At 42.4% G+C, this 18,374-nt stretch overlaps 1 protein-coding gene across 1 annotated transcript; it reads left to right on the forward strand.

Annotated features, from left to right (window-relative positions):
* Nucleotides 1-1,039: 1,039 nt before the first annotated feature.
* On the forward strand, nt 1,040-18,374 carry LOC119731155. Its single transcript, XM_038204202.1, has 12 exons — nt 1,040-1,507; nt 5,363-5,510; nt 6,776-6,912; nt 11,089-11,224; nt 12,168-12,266; nt 13,266-13,378; nt 13,737-13,843; nt 14,240-14,387; nt 16,097-16,201; nt 17,103-17,264; nt 17,531-17,626; nt 17,814-18,374. Exons 1-12 carry the CDS (start codon nt 1,331-1,333, stop codon nt 17,904-17,906), a joined length of 1,521 nt encoding a protein of 506 aa, XP_038060130.1. The 5' UTR covers nt 1,040-1,330; the 3' UTR covers nt 17,907-18,374.

The following is an 18,374-nucleotide window of genomic DNA, read 5'->3' on the forward strand; positions in this document are numbered from 1 at the left end:
GCTACCACACAGTAGCCTAGTGGATAGCGAGCCGAGCTATGGATACAAAGATCCCTGGTTCGAATCCACGTCGTCGCTGCTCATTTTCATCAGCTATTTTTCTTCGCCAAATGTATCACTGAGATAATTTTAAATTAAGGGGAAAATAGAACGAGAACCTAAATCTTGCAATGATTCAAAGGAAAAACTGAATTATTCATGACATTGCCCCTAACCCTCCTAGGAAAAAAAAATACGCGGGCAGATGAGCTTCACCGAATCTTGTGAAGGAAGTGGGGATGGCATTCTGGGTAATTTATCATGACCTATGTATAGGCCCTAAAGCATCTGGCTGCAGCTGTAGACCGCGGTTAGCCAATGCGCGCAAATACTATCCGAAAAGTTTGCCATAGAAATGCATACACACCATACCGGATGTAATTTCTTTTTCATTGCGGACCATGTGGACAAAATAATTTTGAGCATCAAATTTTAATTTAATTAATTTCGAAACGGAGCCTGAGCAACTGACGGCAGTTGAACATTTACAAAACAGATACGTTTTACAGATTTTTCCTACATCATTATACTTTTCATCCAAAAAAGGCGCAGTCTTAACGGCCGTTTCAAACCTTGCAGAGTCGTGGTCGTGATGACTGGCAGGTCACAGGTCACGCAAAATCTATCCAATAAGAGCGCTAATTAAGCCCTTCCCAGCGTCCTGTTTGCAGGGCGGGGGGTACGAGCAAATGTTGGACATTACTTCCCTTAGGACATGAGGAAAAAAATATGTAAAGAAAACAATGAAATTAATTTGAACCTAGTAAAATTCGGACTTTTTATTTCCCTTTAAAAAAATCTTCCAAAGCGGCCAATTAAAACAAAAAAAAAGATTGAAAAAATATGGTTTCTAACTCACACCCTCCGATCTCAAAACCATTCCATTCCAGCTGAGCCATATCGAAGAGCTCGACAGCATACCGTAATTCATGGCTTTTACCTGCGTACGTATAATAAAGGTATCGTGGAGGGCGCTCAACAACCTTCCATACGACGGTTGTCTGGGGAAAAAATAATTCGCAGGTGGGCCGTGCGAGAGTTCAAGAAGCTCGCCGCATAGCCTTTTACTTTCATGCTGAATTACAGGTACATGTACCTGGATGTTGCCCGGATCACATGGTCACTGGTCGCTGTGAGAGATCTGTATACGCTAGCCACGGCTTCTTTCTTGAATTGAATGACCTTAGTGCGCTGATACTGAACTGTAACAATCGATCCAGTCATGCGATCCCACCTCTAGACTTCTACAATCGATCCAACCAGCGACCCCACGTCTAGACTTCTACACTGCATGCAAACACCAGCAAAACGCATCATGGCCACTGCTAGTGTTCTGCCACGTATAGAAAGAAAACCCATTCTAACACCAGAGGAGAAACGAGAATTTGAGGGCTATGAATTCCCCTTCGAGAATCTGGCTCTTCAGGGAGGTGGCAGTAAGGGAATGGCGTACATTGGGACAATCAGGGTAAGCGCATGATTTTAAAATGTGTACAAGTTAAAACGACAAACAAATACATGTACATGTACACCCGTTGCGTTCCGCGAGCATATGGTAGCCTATAATCATGTAGTCCATGCATGGTCACGCTCCAATACACAGATACACACGTGTAGTATACATGTACATGCATGCCTGCCTGTATCCCGCGAAATCTTTTTCTGTACACATATACATACATTCGTTATGGGCGTATTTCGAAGTACGTTGAGTTGCAAGTCAGGTTCTTGGACTTTATTTTCCCTTGAAAAAAACCCTCCAAACCACATATTGGTATAAAAAAAATGTTCCAAATGACTAACAAACCTTTTTAAGAGAGAAAAAAAGAAGTAAAGAAGAAGAAATTAAAAAAAGATCCAATGGGAATCGAACTCACACCGTCGGATTTGTATTAAATCCAATGTAGTATACATGACACTACAACATTGACTCATCGATGTGGTACCATTGCATATATAGGGCTCTCCAGCATAATTCTATATTCAGACTATATTCTACAAGCTGGTTTACCCGATCATAGATCGGGTAGGGCGTAGTGTTGGGGATGAAAATGTGGGGAGTTAAATGTAAATGGGGGATATAGTTGGGGAGACATGCAGTTATCGAAAAGCAATTTCTGTGGTGTGATCTAAGGCAATTTCTGACGACTAACACCAATTTGAGCAAAAGATCATTTTTAAAGTTTTGAGTTTGGAGTAATTGAATCAGCTACATGTATTCTGAGCAATAGAATCATTATTGTAGGCTACAATATTTTTATTCGGGGAAGAAAAAGTGGGGGGGGGGACCAAACAATGCCCCCCGCCTCAAAATGTGTGTGTGTGTGGGGGGGGGGGTCCCCTGTCCCCCGTCGATTTACGCACATGATAATTATGTACCGTGGCAACTGTCTGTAAATGTTGCCGTAGGTCTGTTAAATTGGCTTTTTGTGAGGCAGTCGCATTTGGAAAACGTAGTGAAAAGGTTACTGTAGTACACAGGCGAAGGCTGGTTTAAATCATAATTGAATAAAACGTGAAGGTGTCATTTGAAATGAAAATGTTGAGTGTTACCATAAAATACAAACGGTCTGAATCACGGAGGAAGGTCATAATTAAGTTTCAGTATTGGACTCTTCAACAAACGTAAACTTGAACTTCTTACAATTTGCGAGACCGTCTGCGAGGAAAAAGTCAATTTAACTTTTATTGAAGTTGGTTCAACCATCTATAATAAGAGCAAGTTTGCAATGTTTGCTTCTGAAAGGATCCGAGACCGCGGCTTCACGTCCGTGGAAAAATGTGGGTGTCTTCCGCCGGGTCGGACACTTTTTCGTCGATTTTTTTGTGACTTCGTTCAAGATCGCAATATTTGAAGCAATGCATCGACCCTTTGTTGATCCCAAACAGGCCCCCGAAATTATAACGCGACACTGACTGTGACGTGCAGCAAACTCACAACGCTCAGCCTTGGTGGATGCATAGAGCTAGTGGAAGCATGGAGCTGTAAACACATTATGGAAGCAACAGCACTCTATCACGCGACGTCACATGCTTGTGCTTCAAATAGCGAGCACCGTAGACCCAACCTCGTTTCCAGGGTGTGGAGCAGGCTGCAGTACGCGTTGCCATCGACAGTTTTGCATAGCCCGGAAATACTACGCAGTGTAGACTTTCGATTGGTCAGACCGCGCAAGACATACTTAATGTGTAGTCCTTCTGAGTATTCGTTGCACTCGGCGCAGGGGCGGCAAGCGAAGCATATGAAAGAATAGGGGCACTTGGTGGCCACGCACCATGGAGAAAAAATATTTTACCAAGGTCACCCCATACCACAATTTGGTGAACGCTTTTGCAGAACGGCCGAGTTGAACACGTAAACGGAACCCCTACGTCGAAGCCGCTGACCTCGCACAGTCTAGACACGCAGAAAAGCCAGGACGGGGGGCGGCCAGGCAGTCAACGTGAAAGCACACACGACGGCAAATTCCTGCGCAAAATGCAGTCACGAAAAATAGACGAAAAGGATCGCCGGTCCGTACGGGAAAATCAGGACGACCCGAAGCGTCCGACCCGGCGGAAGACACCCTCCGCATTTTTCCACGGACGTGGAGCGATTTTGGCGCCGCGGGAGCCCGCGGTCTCGGATCCTTTCATGAGCAAGCATCGTCTCGGAGGCCGAGTTAAACTCTCTCTTATATATATATAGATAGTAGCGAGCATGTGGTATGGAAAAATAAATCGCGGGCGGGCCGTCGCCTCACCGTGTAATGGGGAAGTTTTTTTATCGTTAGGCAATTCGCAAATGAGGGCCGAGTTATGGGGACTTTCTGCTGTCCCCACAGCGTCGTCGGTTATAGTACCCCGGGACAACTCGTGTGTAAAGTCCCCACAGTTACGAAACAAGTATGTGTGTCCATCTGCCCGTGTTTACCGATTTGAAGCCGCTTTTTGGTCTTCGCCCGACATTAACAACTTAGGCCTAGGTCCCATCTGAATAAATCTTTCGCCGAGAGCTTGGTCCATTTTTGGTTCCTTCTTTTTCCTTCCGCATCTCCTTCCTGGAATTTTCAACCTCATAATTTTTGGGAAATCAAGAAAAAATGACTTTTAATTATTGTCACCGTATTTAGTAGTATGTGAGCAGATTCGCTGTTTAATTATGCAAGACAACCGCCTCTGAACTGTAGATTTTGCCATATCAGCGGGCGCTTTCTATATCGGGTGTTCAGTCATTGTCACGTCATAAACATGGATAAAAAAAAAAACCTTAAATAGAACACTACACTTTGTTTTCCGCAAAACCAGTTCCTTTCTCCTGTGAGGCTGTGGCACTACTCTTTGGAGTTATATTTAGCATAATAGTCGTTACGTGACTCGGAGGTCAACTCGGTGCAACCAGGATCACCGTGAGGTTTCTATGGCTGTTGCGAATCCGTTGCATAATGCAGTTGCGTAACAAGGTGCTTTTTAATGGGGGGGGGGGACGTGAAAAGAGGCATTCGCCTCATCCGTGCTGAAAGTTATACAGGTTTTTTTTTTCACCAGTCACCCAGCCTCCGTAAAATCAGAGGTCCGGACACAATCTTTTTATAGGGCGATGATTAAATCGGACTATCATGGGCACTATCGTACAGCAGGTGGCGCCTTTCATGGTGGCACCATAATAATAATAATAATAATAATATTATCGGAGTCTTATATAGCGCACGTATCTACCAACTATTAGGTACTCAAGGCGCTGGAGATATGTCTATTATTAAAGAAAGGTAAATAAAGTTTATGGGAAATATGAGACATTATGTAGCATTATGTATGCTACGGCGCATATTGCAGCCACTGCCAGAAACACCGGGGCAAACCTCTTCTCTTAGCGATAAGTGTTACTGGGTTCTTTAACGTGCATATACACAACACACGGGACCTACGGCTTTACGTCCCATCCGAAGGACTAAGCAATAATGGTAAAGTGCCTTGCTCAAGAGCACAAGCACTATGTTCCCACGGTCAGGACTCGAACCCATGTACCACGGCACACGAGTCGAACACCGTAACCATTGGACCGCCAGCACCCGCATGGCCGACGTTCACGCGACGCTCGTGAAAAACGCCACTTGTAAAAAAGGGCACTCTTTACAAATTATCAGGGGGTAAAATCTACACTTAAGAGTTAGTCACAGTAAGAGGTGAACTGCTTTTGTATCGCTTCATTGGCTCGCATGAATGCGCTTTACAATGCATAAACAATAAAATATATGACTCAAAAAAACAATTTTAGATTACATTTAGATTACATTTAGATTACAATAGATTCCATTTAGTCCAAACTGATGTTGTCTTGCAGGTTCTTGAAGAGGTCGGAATTGCCAAAAACCTGAAAAGGTTTTCAGGCGCCAGCATCGGGGCCATGATGACTTCCTTCCTTGCTCTTGGATATGACTCCTATGAAATAGAAGAAATGTGTGCCTTTGACGCGAGTACACTGTTTATGGGTGAGAAAAGATAATTTTACGAGTGTGTCCTGAAAACCAGGAACCGGGGTTTCGGGGTAAATTGCTCAATAATCAATAAAGTTTTTTTCATAAGTGTACACTTTATTTTACAGCTCATTTGATACTCTTCATTTTGGTACAAGCCAGATAATGCTAGGGTCACGCATGACTAATCAGAGACAATGTGAACGGGTGATGTCATAATTGGCTTTGTTCTGGATAAGGGGTCAACAATGTTGCATAATTTCAGGCATATTCATGGAGTAAAGACTGAGGTCTGTCTAAACAATCTTTTGTGTTATCTAATGTCTTCTCTTGTCTTGTTTTGGCTTGGGATAAACATAACTTTGTTGAATAAGCCGTCACAAATAAGCCCCAGTGTCCTTCCACGTTTTCCCCATTTCTCTACACGCAAGCTTCTGCTCTGGTTCTCATTACCCGCACTGCATTTTGGATCATGTCTCTTTGTTGATGTTGCGCCTCAACTTCTGCGACAGCTCTCTCATAAAGATTCTTTCTTTTCTCGGCTGGTCCTCTTTGGAGATACCTTTGCCCATAAGTTTGAACTGGGATGACCCGTGTCGACGCCACTGAATGGGCTACATTTGGCTCATTGTGTAATCCACATAATGCCACTAGTTACCTCTTTGTGCAGTAAATCCCAAATGAAGGCCTGTAAGCGCCCAGCCGTACTGGCTCTGTTTATCGCAGTCAAAATGTACCTTAATAAGGGTAGTTCTAGACAAACTATACGTTGTTCGAAAGCTGCTGAGTAGGACAACAAGCTGAGAAACAGGCGAGTCTTGAGACCTAGGAGTGTTGGGGAAAAATCCAGATGTAGTTCATGATGCCAGTAGTTTTTTTTTTTGCAGTAAATCCCTAGTAAGGCCTGCAGCGCCCAGCCGTATTGGCTCTCTATATCGCAGTCAAGAGGTGTCTTAATATATAGGTAGTTCTCGACAAAAAAAAATGTTCAAAAGCTGCTGAGTAGGCCAACAATCAGGGAATCAGACAAGTCTTGAGACCTAAGAGTTTTAGAGAAAATTTCAGATGTAGTACATGATGCCACAAGTTTCCTCTTGGTGTAGTAAATCCCCTAGCAAGGCCTGTCAGCGCCCAGCCGTATACTGGCTCTCTATTTTGCAGTCAAAAGTACCTTAACTTGGGAAGTTACAGACAAACATTTCGCAAAGATTGAATATAAATGTGTCTGTACTGTGTCCAGCTTTACTATGTTTTCCTTGTCTTGTTAAATGTCTATGTAGATGCCAGGTTTGGTATGATCGGGCAGGGCATCAACCTATACCGCAAGATGGGCGCCAATCCAGCCAACAAACTGATGATGTATTTTCAGGATCGTATCCAGAACAAATTCGGTAACCCAGAGCTCACATTCAAGCAGGTAAAATCTTATCAATGCAAGGATCGTATAGACTGATTCTGTAATGCGCACTTTCTTATGGGAGCCAAGCACGAAGCTTACAAAATATCCCCGTGTGCAGTGAATTGTTGCTGAGTTTTCTGCCTGGCGAGGCCGTGAGGCAAATATCTGTCCTGTTTGACTTCTTTCGGCTCGCGAGGCGAAAAACTCACCGTGTGCGGACAACACGAGCTTCGTGCTGAGCTAAAAAGATGGTGTTTGTTGTGTATTCGCAAAGCATTGTGTATTCGCAAAGCATTGGTGATGTTGGACCTCAATTTGATGCTAAGGGCAGTGACGTGGTCAGGGAAGGGAGGGGTGGGGCCAGACGGGCAGATTGCAGCGGGATGGAGATTTTAAAAGCGAATTGGAAAGCTGATAGAAGCAAAATTGGGACGGTGGAAATGGGTTTAAGGGGATGAACATTATATTTAGCAACTGGCAAACAAAACCAAGGCTACGCATGGGGAAAGGAGATGGGTAACCGTACGATCGATTAAGAAAAAAATCTTAACTCCTCCAGTATATTTACACCTGCTCTTCCCATGCTCTTCAACATTTAAAGATTTTGGCGATTTGTATCCCCCCTGGGTTTTAAGCCATACAGTATGGAATTCCATCTCTGCCAAGTTACACGGCGCATGTTTGGGAGATCCAAGCAAGCCTCCCAAACATGCGCCGTCGACGGCGCATTGTCGCGTCGTGCCGTCGCATAGTCGCGTCGTGCCGTCGCGTCGTGCCGTCGCATTGTTTTGTACTGTTTGTATAGGGCCGTCGCATAGTCGCGTCGTGCCGTCGCATAGTCGCGTCGTGCCGTCGCATAGTCGCGTCGTGCCGTCGCATAGTCGCATAGTCGCATAGTCGCATTGTCGCATAGTCGCATTGTCGCATAGTCGCATTGTCGCATTGTCGCATAGTCGCATAGTCGCATTGTCGCATAGTCGCATAGTCGCATAGTCGCATTGTCGCATTGTCGCATAGTCGCATAGTCGCATTGTCGCATAGTCGCATAGTCGCATTGTCGCATTGTCGCATAGTCGCATAGTCGCATAGTCGCATAGTCGCATAGTCGCATTGTCGCATAGTCGCATAGTCGCATAGTCGCATTGTCGCATAGTCGCATAGTCGCATTGTCGCATAGTCGCATTGTCGCATTGTCGCATAGTCGCATAGTCGCATTGTCGCATAGTCGCATTTTTGGCAGGGAGGGATTGGGCAAACACTTTTTCTTGCACCTCTTGATTTAATTTGATTATCTTACGTTTTTAAAAAGGACTGTTTTTCTCAAACATTATTTTTCATCATAAATTACCAGCAACGAAGACCATGTCGAATCTCTAAAATGCCACAAATTTCAGGATAGGTGTAACCAGCTGCAAAGTAATGGCAGATCATACCCTGGGAATTACATGTAAGTGAAAATATGTAACATTCATAGACACTAGGTCAAATGGAAAACATCATTGTAGCTCAAGTTCAAATATAAGAACATAGGCCTATGTCCTAACTAAAGCTTATTTTTTTTTAGAATTAGGTCCATAGCTTTTCAACATTTCTGCAACATATACAAAGAAAATACATAGAAACAGGATGCAACATTAAACATAGTTCTGAGAAGCTACAATTTATTCTTTTCTCTTCTGGATTCTAACCCTGATTATTCTAGTATTGAGTCGGTCGGAGCTGTTGAATTTGACATGCTCACTCATAGTCATAGACATGCCCAATGAAAACTTTCACTCAAGAGAGAAACATTGAGAAGCCAAACTGACCAATCAGGTGCCAGAATTCCATTTTGTGACATCACATCCGACCGATAATAGTAATAGTTACAACTACAACAAGTCAATTAAAAAATATTTATTCACAAATTAACAGTCGGAGGGGGCAGGCTATCGTTTGAATATGGAAATAAAAGTACGGTGGACCGTGTCCAATACTCTAGTAGTGTGTATCTAGTGATGGGCGGGTCCCGCGGCCGCGGTCATCTATTGTATTAATTATTAGTTCTGGATAGGAGCTATACCCTCCAATTGTTTAAAATATCGATACATTCGGGCGATTAACTATATAGCGTTAGGCCTAAGGCTTGCGGGTACATGCATTTCAAAAAAATACTGTTCTCTCGGCAACGCATAAAAGGATTCATTAATGTATACTCTGAAGATGTAAGCCTATTCATCTTTTGGCACGATTTCTAACTCGAAAGCAACTGGAATATGGGGAGGATGACCAAATTAGTTGCACCCAAACACCGCACAACAGCGCCCCCTTGGTGAAGCCCTGGAAAATTAATGAATGAAAATGCGACAATGCGACAATGCGACAATGCGACTATGCGACAATGCGACTATGCGACAATGCGACTATGCGACTATGCGACTATGCGACTATGCGACTATGCGACTATGCGACTATGCGACAATGCGACAATGCGACAATGCGACTATGCGACAATGCGACTATGCGACAATGCGACTATGCGACTATGCGACAATGCGACTATGCGACTATGCGACAATGCGACTATGCGACTATGCGACAATGCGCCGTGATCTCCCAAACATGCGCCGTGTAACTTGGCAGAGATGGAATTCCATAATACAGGGTGATATTGCGATCGCGTATTCCTTCTGTGTGTCCGTGTGTACAAGCATTACATTCACTGTGTGGACTTTCGAACAAAAGAGGTCCACATAAACCAGGTAGCAGCGACGTTGTGTGGACTTGCTCACATCCACACAGTGTTTCCCCCTCTCTGGAAAACAGGTTTAGGGGGCATTTTTGGGTTGGGTTTATCCGTGGCAAAATGAAGCGAAACACTGAAGGGAATCAAAGGGGAAAAAAATTGGATTGAAAGAGTTTTCACAGTGTGAGTAAAATTAGGGTTTTTTCACAGGGTTTTTTTTTCAGAAAATGTATACCGTTTTGCGTAAAAAATGTAAAACTGCTTCATTTTAGTACACAGTTAACAAGACTATTGCTTATCCCTGTTGGTAGTTATGACACATTCCATTTTGGTTAGGTACACTGACAATTTTCCTTATAACTGCCTGTATACAATCTGCCAGCGTGCCAGGGGAATCGCGCAAGTTTTACTTGCAGTATTTTTTGAAGGTTTTGCGATGCTGGATACGCCACTGGAGGAGAGCACATCAACACAAATTCATTTGGCTTAAACCTTGTCTCGGTTGACTAACCTTGGCCTTGCTCGAACAAAGGATGGTTGGACTAAACTCTCCTCGACTACAATATTGGAACCAGACCACATAGCACGGTTCTGTCACTTGTTACCACTAGCCAGGGCATCATACAGCGTATCAGGGAGCCCGGACTAACAACTTTCATTATCACGTTTTGACCATCATTTGACTAGAGGTGTTCCCACGTTGCTGTTAGTGCGCAGGCGTAAGTTACGTCACAAATCAACCCCTGAAGTCGTCTAATTCGCTCTTTTCACACTCCGCCATTGGGCATGCACAGCCTCGATCTGGCAACTTTACACAATAAAAATAGCCGGTTCAGTGATCTGAACCCCGACACGGGTATCACTGAACCGGCTATATTTATTGTGTAAAGTTGCAAGATCGAGCTAGCTCTCCATGCCAATGGCGGAAGTGTGAAAAAAGCGAATAGGCCTTTAGTATGCTGCCACCATTTCAGTCATGTTCCCTGTATCCAATAACAGTGCTGAATGATCATGTTTCTTTGTTCAGAAAGAAACCAGACTATTTTTTCCTTCCAGCCTCGATTTGGTTACGTTGATTAGAACGGGGAAAATCAAAATGGCCGCAACATGATAATGGTCGCCCGAACTTGCTCTCTGTATCGGTTTGCAATTGACTTCGCACATGAGCAGTGAATGAGTTTTTTAATCACTTTGATGAGCTCATTGGGAGGAACACTCCGCGTGAAGTCACGAATAATTTCTTAATTAAAGTAATTTGAACAATGCGCCAATTCCTGCCATTGTCTTTTCCGTTGTGATGTCAGTGGTCCCTCCCAACTCTCTCTTTGTAACTCTTGAGGGGGTGCTTGTACACGCAGTCCATAGAGGTAGCAGTGTATTATACCAATTATTAATCGAGTTGGATTATTACCTATTCTGTGAGGTTCGCTATTTGTGATTTATTTGTACCCACAATTTTACCCATACAGTTCTATGAACAGACAGGGCGGGAACTGTGTTTGACTACTGTGTCATTAAATCGCTTACGAGCTGAATATCTTCACGTGAAGACGACACCCGATATGCCGATATGGTTGGCCATTCGCGCTTCTGAAACCGTACCGGGTAAGTTTTGTTGCAGTCTTTGCACTTTGATCCATAAGTCCTGCAGCAGACTGTGGACTTGGTTTTGGCTGGACCCACAGGGCCAGTCTAGTGACTGAAGGACCAACCAAGAGACCGAGTATTTACGTATAAAGAGTGAAATATCCTGAACTGACACACCGACCGACTGACGGACCGACCAACAGACGGTCTGTCAGATTGAATGAAATATGAGTATTACTGAATGAAATTTGAGTATTATGTCCAAAAGTGCTACTATCGAGTCCAGCTGAACAAGGCGTGCCTCGTCTCGCTTTTTATAAACTCATCATCGAAATAATTCGCGGCTTGTTTGAGATTGATATTAATTTACAATTTTGTGGTTTTGAGTCGGGTCGAAAAATGTTGTTTTGCCCTCAAAGGGAAGGTACAACATTTGCTTTTGCTTCAATTTTCAGAAATAAATGGATTTGGAGGATTCGTGTCATAGAAAATATTGTTGAACTGACATGTTTCACGTTTTGGGCTTGTAGGTGCTGGAAAAACCAGGAAAACCTATCATGTTCTTGTAGTCTGGTTCCCTGACCCCAATAAGATGAAACGGAGCACCATACACTTTAGAAAATTGTAAGGTCAGAGAATCAGTCTAGCAGGCTTGTACCTATTCAGGGGTGTGTGATCAATTGCAAAGAAAAGTCAGAAAACTAAAATATGAAAAATTAAGAACAGTTTTTGAAAAAAAAGCCAGTTTTTTCCAACACTGGTCGGCCGACCAGCGTTGGAAAAATGCAGTTTTTCTTGAAAATGTCAGCACACCAGGAGCCACGATTTTAAAGATCCAATAAGGTACTTCGTGATAATTTGATCATTTCGTTTTTTGATGTTTGCAAATGTTGTATTTTCCCTTAATTCTGTTGAATCACACTGAGTGACCTGTCTGTTTTTATCTTACTCTAATCTGAAGGTGTGATGATGCCCATCAAGTACAAAGTAATGTCGAAGGAAGAGGATATTTTTGTAGATGGTGGAATACTCCACAACTACCCCATTGACTGCTTTGATGGTAAGTCAGGCAAAACAAACTACGAAAGATAACACCAGTGCAAATCCAAGTAATAAGGACCAATCCATGTGGTGTGTTACCGCAAACCAGGAACTCTACGTCTAAAGAAAGCTTTTTATTGTTCATTTCAAAATTACAGTGACCAACCAACTCTGATGCACAGATAAGAATTTTAATGGCATTGGGCAGAGCCCATACTGAAGGCCCTATCCGATTATCCTTCATTAACTACCAGATACTACTACTAATTAAATCATGAAGCAGATAAAAATCACGCAGCAGAGTAAAGTGGAAACATTGGAAACAAAATGTGTGTTTGGCAAAACATCACCAAAGCATTGTGTGATGAGACCAGAGTGACTAGACTCGGTTCCAGCCTATATGTAACCCAGTCCCCCATCACCCATCATGAAACTTTAGAGTTCGAGATAATTCTTAACATTGACTTCTGACGGAGTGGACTCTTTTGATTTACTCTTTAACCAATCTTTCCCTGGTAATTAGAGAGAAGTTTATTTAACGGATATAATAAAGAGAAATACAAACCAAGCTCTTTCACCATGTATTCAGCTCCCCGCTTCATTTTTATCAACATCAAAAGAAAATAATTCAAACTCTGATGTTAAAGGCACATATAGGAACATTGGTAATTCCTACCGCTTTAATGAGAAAGCCTTGCTCGAAGTGAATATAGGGCTTGTCCCAAATACCCAGTGAAATAGTTCTGCCAAAAATGATTTCGATCGAAAAGAAAATAATCTTTGAAAGAAGTTTTTGAAAAGTGTGCCCGCGGGCACACTTTTTGAGGTGCGTTAGAGCAACCTAATCCAGCTACGAGACCTACCATAGCCACTGAGGTAAACTTGAACAGATTTATTGCTATGCGTCCTACTTGGTATTTTTAAAAAATGCACAAATAGCAAATGATATATTTCCTTTAAAACAAGTAGGCACACTGGTATGAATCCGCACTTAATATTTGTAATCTTTCCAATTGAGGTTGGTATTTGTCTATGGACAAGGAAGACAGTTTTCTTCATCGTTTTCATGATGTGTTCAGCGCTGAAGACAGGTTTGATGGTTTCAATGAGAAATCCATCGGGGCAGTATTGGTAAGTTTTGCTGTCGTCCTCCTTCCCAATAATTATGTTAACAGGTTGACATGTTCCAAGGCGGATCCAGGGTGATCCAAAGAAGGGTGTCTGTAGGTGTTGCGTTCCAAGATTTTTCAAGGGATCGAGGGGGTAGGGGAGTGTAGGCGTTGCAGTCAATGCATAAAAAAGCAAAGTCTGAGAGTAATGAATCAAGATTCTGGGCTTTTTGTTCATATGCCCCTTCAAATCGGGGTCGCTACGCCCCTGATCTCAACCTCCCCTTTGTATCCACCCTTGGTGTTTGATGGCTTGACTTAATTGTTGATCCGTGTAGCGTAATTTCCTGAAAACAATTTACTGCTTGGTTTTCCCGTAGTATTCCGAACATGAAGTGGAAGCATTTAAAGTAGTTTTGGACGAACGAGCATGTAAACACAAGAAGGCAGGGTGTTCTATCACCGTACCGGATACCGAACGAAGCAGGTAATTGCTCAGAATTATAATAGAGCAGATTTCAAAGACATCGGACTTTTCGTTCTGAGTATCAGACGTTTATTGGCAACCCAATATTTCCGTTTTTGATTCATTCTTCTTGATGGAATTAATGTCCAAAGCGATCCCTACAATAAAATGTATGTTTATGAAGATGAGAGGAAAATTTGGCAGGCTACATGAAAGAACAGCGAATGTCATTAACAAATTATGCCTTTCTCAAATCGATGGGCCTACAGCTCAACCCTTAAGTATATTGTATACATGTCAAGAAACAATAAAGGCATTCACTTTCTTTACTTTGGTGGTCGAGCATCCAGACCTAGTCAAAGCAAATCCGAGGGACGCCGTGTAAACAAAATATTGTTTCCCTAAACATTTCTATAGGAAGAGGGCACAGTCAAAGGAAGAGAAAGCGAAACTGCACGACAGTTCCAAGCAAGCACTGACCAAGTTTGTTGCACTTCTGAGGAGTTACGACAAGGACGATAGTGGAACGATCTCAAAACAAGAATTCAAGGAGTCTCTAGAAGGCGTAAGTCGTTTTACCGTTGCATTGCTGTCATCAATTGATTACGCATTATTTTCATCTCTATAGTGAAGGATCATGGCAGCCTCCAAGCTTACAATGTGTGTGCTCTCTTATGGTAGTGTTTATTATAATCTTTCTAAACGATTAAAATAATGTCTCAATTACACTGTAAGTTTCGAATCGTGGAACATATTATAGTCATCCTTCAGCTTTATTGTTGTTGCACGTTAAGTTGTTTACAGTTACTGAACTATCCGGTTCGTTAGTAAAAACGTCATACACGCGCGCGCACCTGGATAAACGCTCGAGTCTTATTCGGGCTATGAACTACACCATGTGAAGTAATCATGGTTGAATAAGCCATTTGCGAGTTAAATTTGAATAAAATCTGGAACGCTGACTTAATACAATGCTTTGCACGTTTTAACCTAGAATTCTCCCGACCAAAGAGACTGTTACTATATCACGTGATTCGGGGCAAGCCTCATGCTAGCAACCCCCAGCTCCGGCATGGTCTGGTGTCTTTGTGCCATTCTCACCCATTGTGAACGATGTATTGGTGCTGAGCGTCTCTTACGTAACTATGCAAGAGCTTGCCCTGAATCTTGTGATTAGCAACAGTGTCTTTGGTATGGAGAATTCAAAGTTAAAATGTGCCAAGCATTCTGAGCAAGTCATTGTACCAGACGTTTTTCAAATGTAAATCCCAAAGGGTATAGGTTACTCGCAAATGGCTTATTGAGATGACGTCACACTGACGAATCGGATTCCGATTTTTTACCCAACTGGGAAACTGAATGAGCATAATGTATCTGCCTTACCCTTCCGGCCATGCGTCTGTGTGTCTTGGTTTTTTATCAGTACGTGTATATGTGGACACACAATCAGTTTCATTAGGATGTCTCAAGAGTTATTTAGCACATCAACTTTAAACTTGGTATGTGAATTGGTCTTGTGGTCCCCTAGAAGCCTATTCGTTTTGGGCCCACAGGTCAAAGGACAAAGTAATGAGTTAAAAGCATAGAAACGATTTCACCAGGATATCTCAATAAATACTTGGCATATCAACTTCAAACTTGGTATGCGAAGTGGTCTTAGGTCCCCCACAAGCCTTTTGGTTTTGGATCCCATATGCCAATATAATTATGGTCAAGGTCATATATGGTTAAAACAATAGACATGGTTTCAGCAGATTATCTTTAGACCTACTTGGCATATCAACTTCAAACTTAGTATTTATGTGGGTCCCCCAAAATCATATTGGTTTTTGGACCCCAAAGGCCAGGTGTAAAGGTCATTAGGCCTATAGTTAAATCAATAAAAACAGTTTCAGCAGAATATCTGTAGAATTACTTCGCATATCAACTTCTAACTTGGTGTGTTGGTTGGTCTTCGAGTCCCCTAAAAGCCTACTGGTTTTGGATCCCATATAGGTCAAATGTCAAGGTCGATTGTTAAAACAATGGAAATGGTTTCAGCAGAATTGCTTGACACATGGACTTCAAACTTAATGTGTGGGTTGGTCTTGGGGTCTGCCAGACGTTTATTTAAGGTCAAAGGTCAAGATCTAACGGTTAAAATAATGGAAATTTTTCTCCAGGCATAAATTCAGAAATAACTGCAAAATCAACTTACAGTCATGAGATTTAAAGTGGGCTCAGCGGGATGTTTTTGTTTGTCAACACATTGTTCTTGTTTCTGAACTGTATCAGGCTGCTGATAGGTTCACCGAAGATGATGCCAGGTTATTGTTTGGCAGCGACTCTCATAACCCAGACGCCATTTTTGATATTCTGGACAGCAACGGTAATGGAGAGGTAAGTCCAGCCTTACGTCCCAGACTGAACCTTAAAAAAACGCAAAGAATGAAGGGCTAGCCGAATTGAATCAACACAAGTGCGAATGAAAACAAGGTTACCGTTCATGGCCTTTAAACGTGACGCCAGCGGATTTCCGCCAATCACAGCTTTAAAATAATTGCCTAATGAGGGTGCAGTAAGTCAGCGTGTAACAGTGCTCTACATTCTGGGCGTGGAAAACAAGCAAAAGGTTAGTTCGTCCCTGACAAACACAGAGAAAAGAAACAACAGCTATAATCTGTATAAAGAATTAATGTGAATTGATTGTCATTAACCATTTTAACTAAATATTTGGTGGGCTTTGGAAGATATGTTTGTTCAGGGGAAAGCCTGGTTTTGGCGTCCGGGTCACATCTAAGTCCGGCGCACTCCTTTCCGATTTTACCGGTTTCCCGGATCATCGGACCATCGTTTAAGAGTGTGCGGTGAAAATTCGGACCGATCTGACCGTTCACCGGAAGAACGGATGAAATCAAACGTGTTTGATTTTTTTTTTCGCATCCGATTTCACCGGATCCGATGTCACCGTAAAGGAGGTTTCACCGAACGCAATATTTATGTTAACCAATCACATTTACGAAGGAAGTCACATGATTCAAAATAGACAGCTGCCATTTCGTCATCATGCGGCTGATCATCATGTGACTGGTCACCATGTGACCGATTATAGAACGAAATCGGGCATGTGTGCCAGTAACGTTTTGTCTAACCGCAACGGTGAAAAAAAACCGTACCGGTGACGGTTTCATCCGGTGAACCGGTTAAATCGGAAAGGTGTGCGCCGGGCATTAATAATTCTATATGGCTTAATACTGTGTAGCGAAGTCTTTACTAGTCAATTCCTTCTTCACTGGAGCAGATTGAGTTTTGTGAACTGCTGGCCTTTGCCGAGAAGAGAGGCGTCGATATGATGGAAGAACTCCGAGGGTTTGAACGACTGGCGGATTTCGATCACCTTACGGGCCTGTTCGGTGCTCTCCTCAATGCATTGATACTCAACGCCAATCGTCTATCATTCAAGGTATGAGTTGCCTTAATAATCAGGTTAGACACATTATTCTCCATTACAAATCACGCATGCGCGCGTCTCAAAAGCGCGTTTGGTGCTACGCTTTCAAATTTGATTCAATTTTACACTCGCAAAATGAAGATGTTGAGTCAAACGGTAAGGAAAAAAGGCAGTTTACCATGGAGGAAGGAAAACATAAACCTGTTTCCTTCCTCCGTGCATGGTAAGGCCTACACGGATGACTTTTCATCATTTTTCATTTTCGGTGTTTGCTCTAGACTTCAGATATTGATCGCACCATTGGAGTCAATACGGGATACCTGGGAAGTACCGATTTTGATATGGAACCTGCAGACAGAGATTACATCGCTCAGGTAAATTATCTAAATAATGTGTGTAAGAATTGTAAAGAACGCAGATTTTGAAGAGTTACCTCTTGCGATTTAGTGACTGAATAGGCCTCAAGATAATTGTGTTTGTTTTTATCTGGTATAGAATTGAATTTGTATCGGACGTTTGATGTAAGGTTGATGTTGGTATTTTGATATTTGTATCTTTCAGTGTGGGAAAATGGGAGTCGTGTATTTCCTTCGTGATTACATCAAGAAGCACAACCTACAGAAGAAGGCTCATGACGTCACAACAGATAAATAAACGTCACAGCAAATGCTATTACATCTGAGTTGGGATAACTTGAACCGTACTGAGCTCGTCTCCATCGACCTATCCAAAGGCACTGGTCAACGCTTATCTCTCTTACGAAAATGTGTGAAGGAAACCCGAGGCTTGCATTCATTAGAACATGTAGGCACATACGCCATGCACACAGCCGTACACCGTAAAATGGTTTTTAGGGTTTAAACATTTTTTGTATCGACATATTGTCGACATGTTTAGTCTAAGACGTGTTTAGCTTTTTTTTACACAGTATGAAAACCTGGTAGTGTCATCAATAAAAACTTATTTAAAAATCAAGTTTATATTTAAAATTCGTTTTGCTGAGTCGGATGATACAAAAAAGACTAATAGAAGTGTGTATTTGGCATGTCGCTCGACTTCAACCCTATAAGTCATTTGTATTTTTTACTATTTATTCTTGATGATACTACAGGTTTTTGTCGT

This window comes from Patiria miniata, unplaced genomic scaffold, assembly GCF_015706575.1.
Source record: "Patiria miniata isolate m_02_andy unplaced genomic scaffold, ASM1570657v1 HiC_scaffold_23, whole genome shotgun sequence".
In the NCBI taxonomy this organism is placed as follows: domain Eukaryota; kingdom Metazoa; phylum Echinodermata; class Asteroidea; order Valvatida; family Asterinidae; genus Patiria; species Patiria miniata.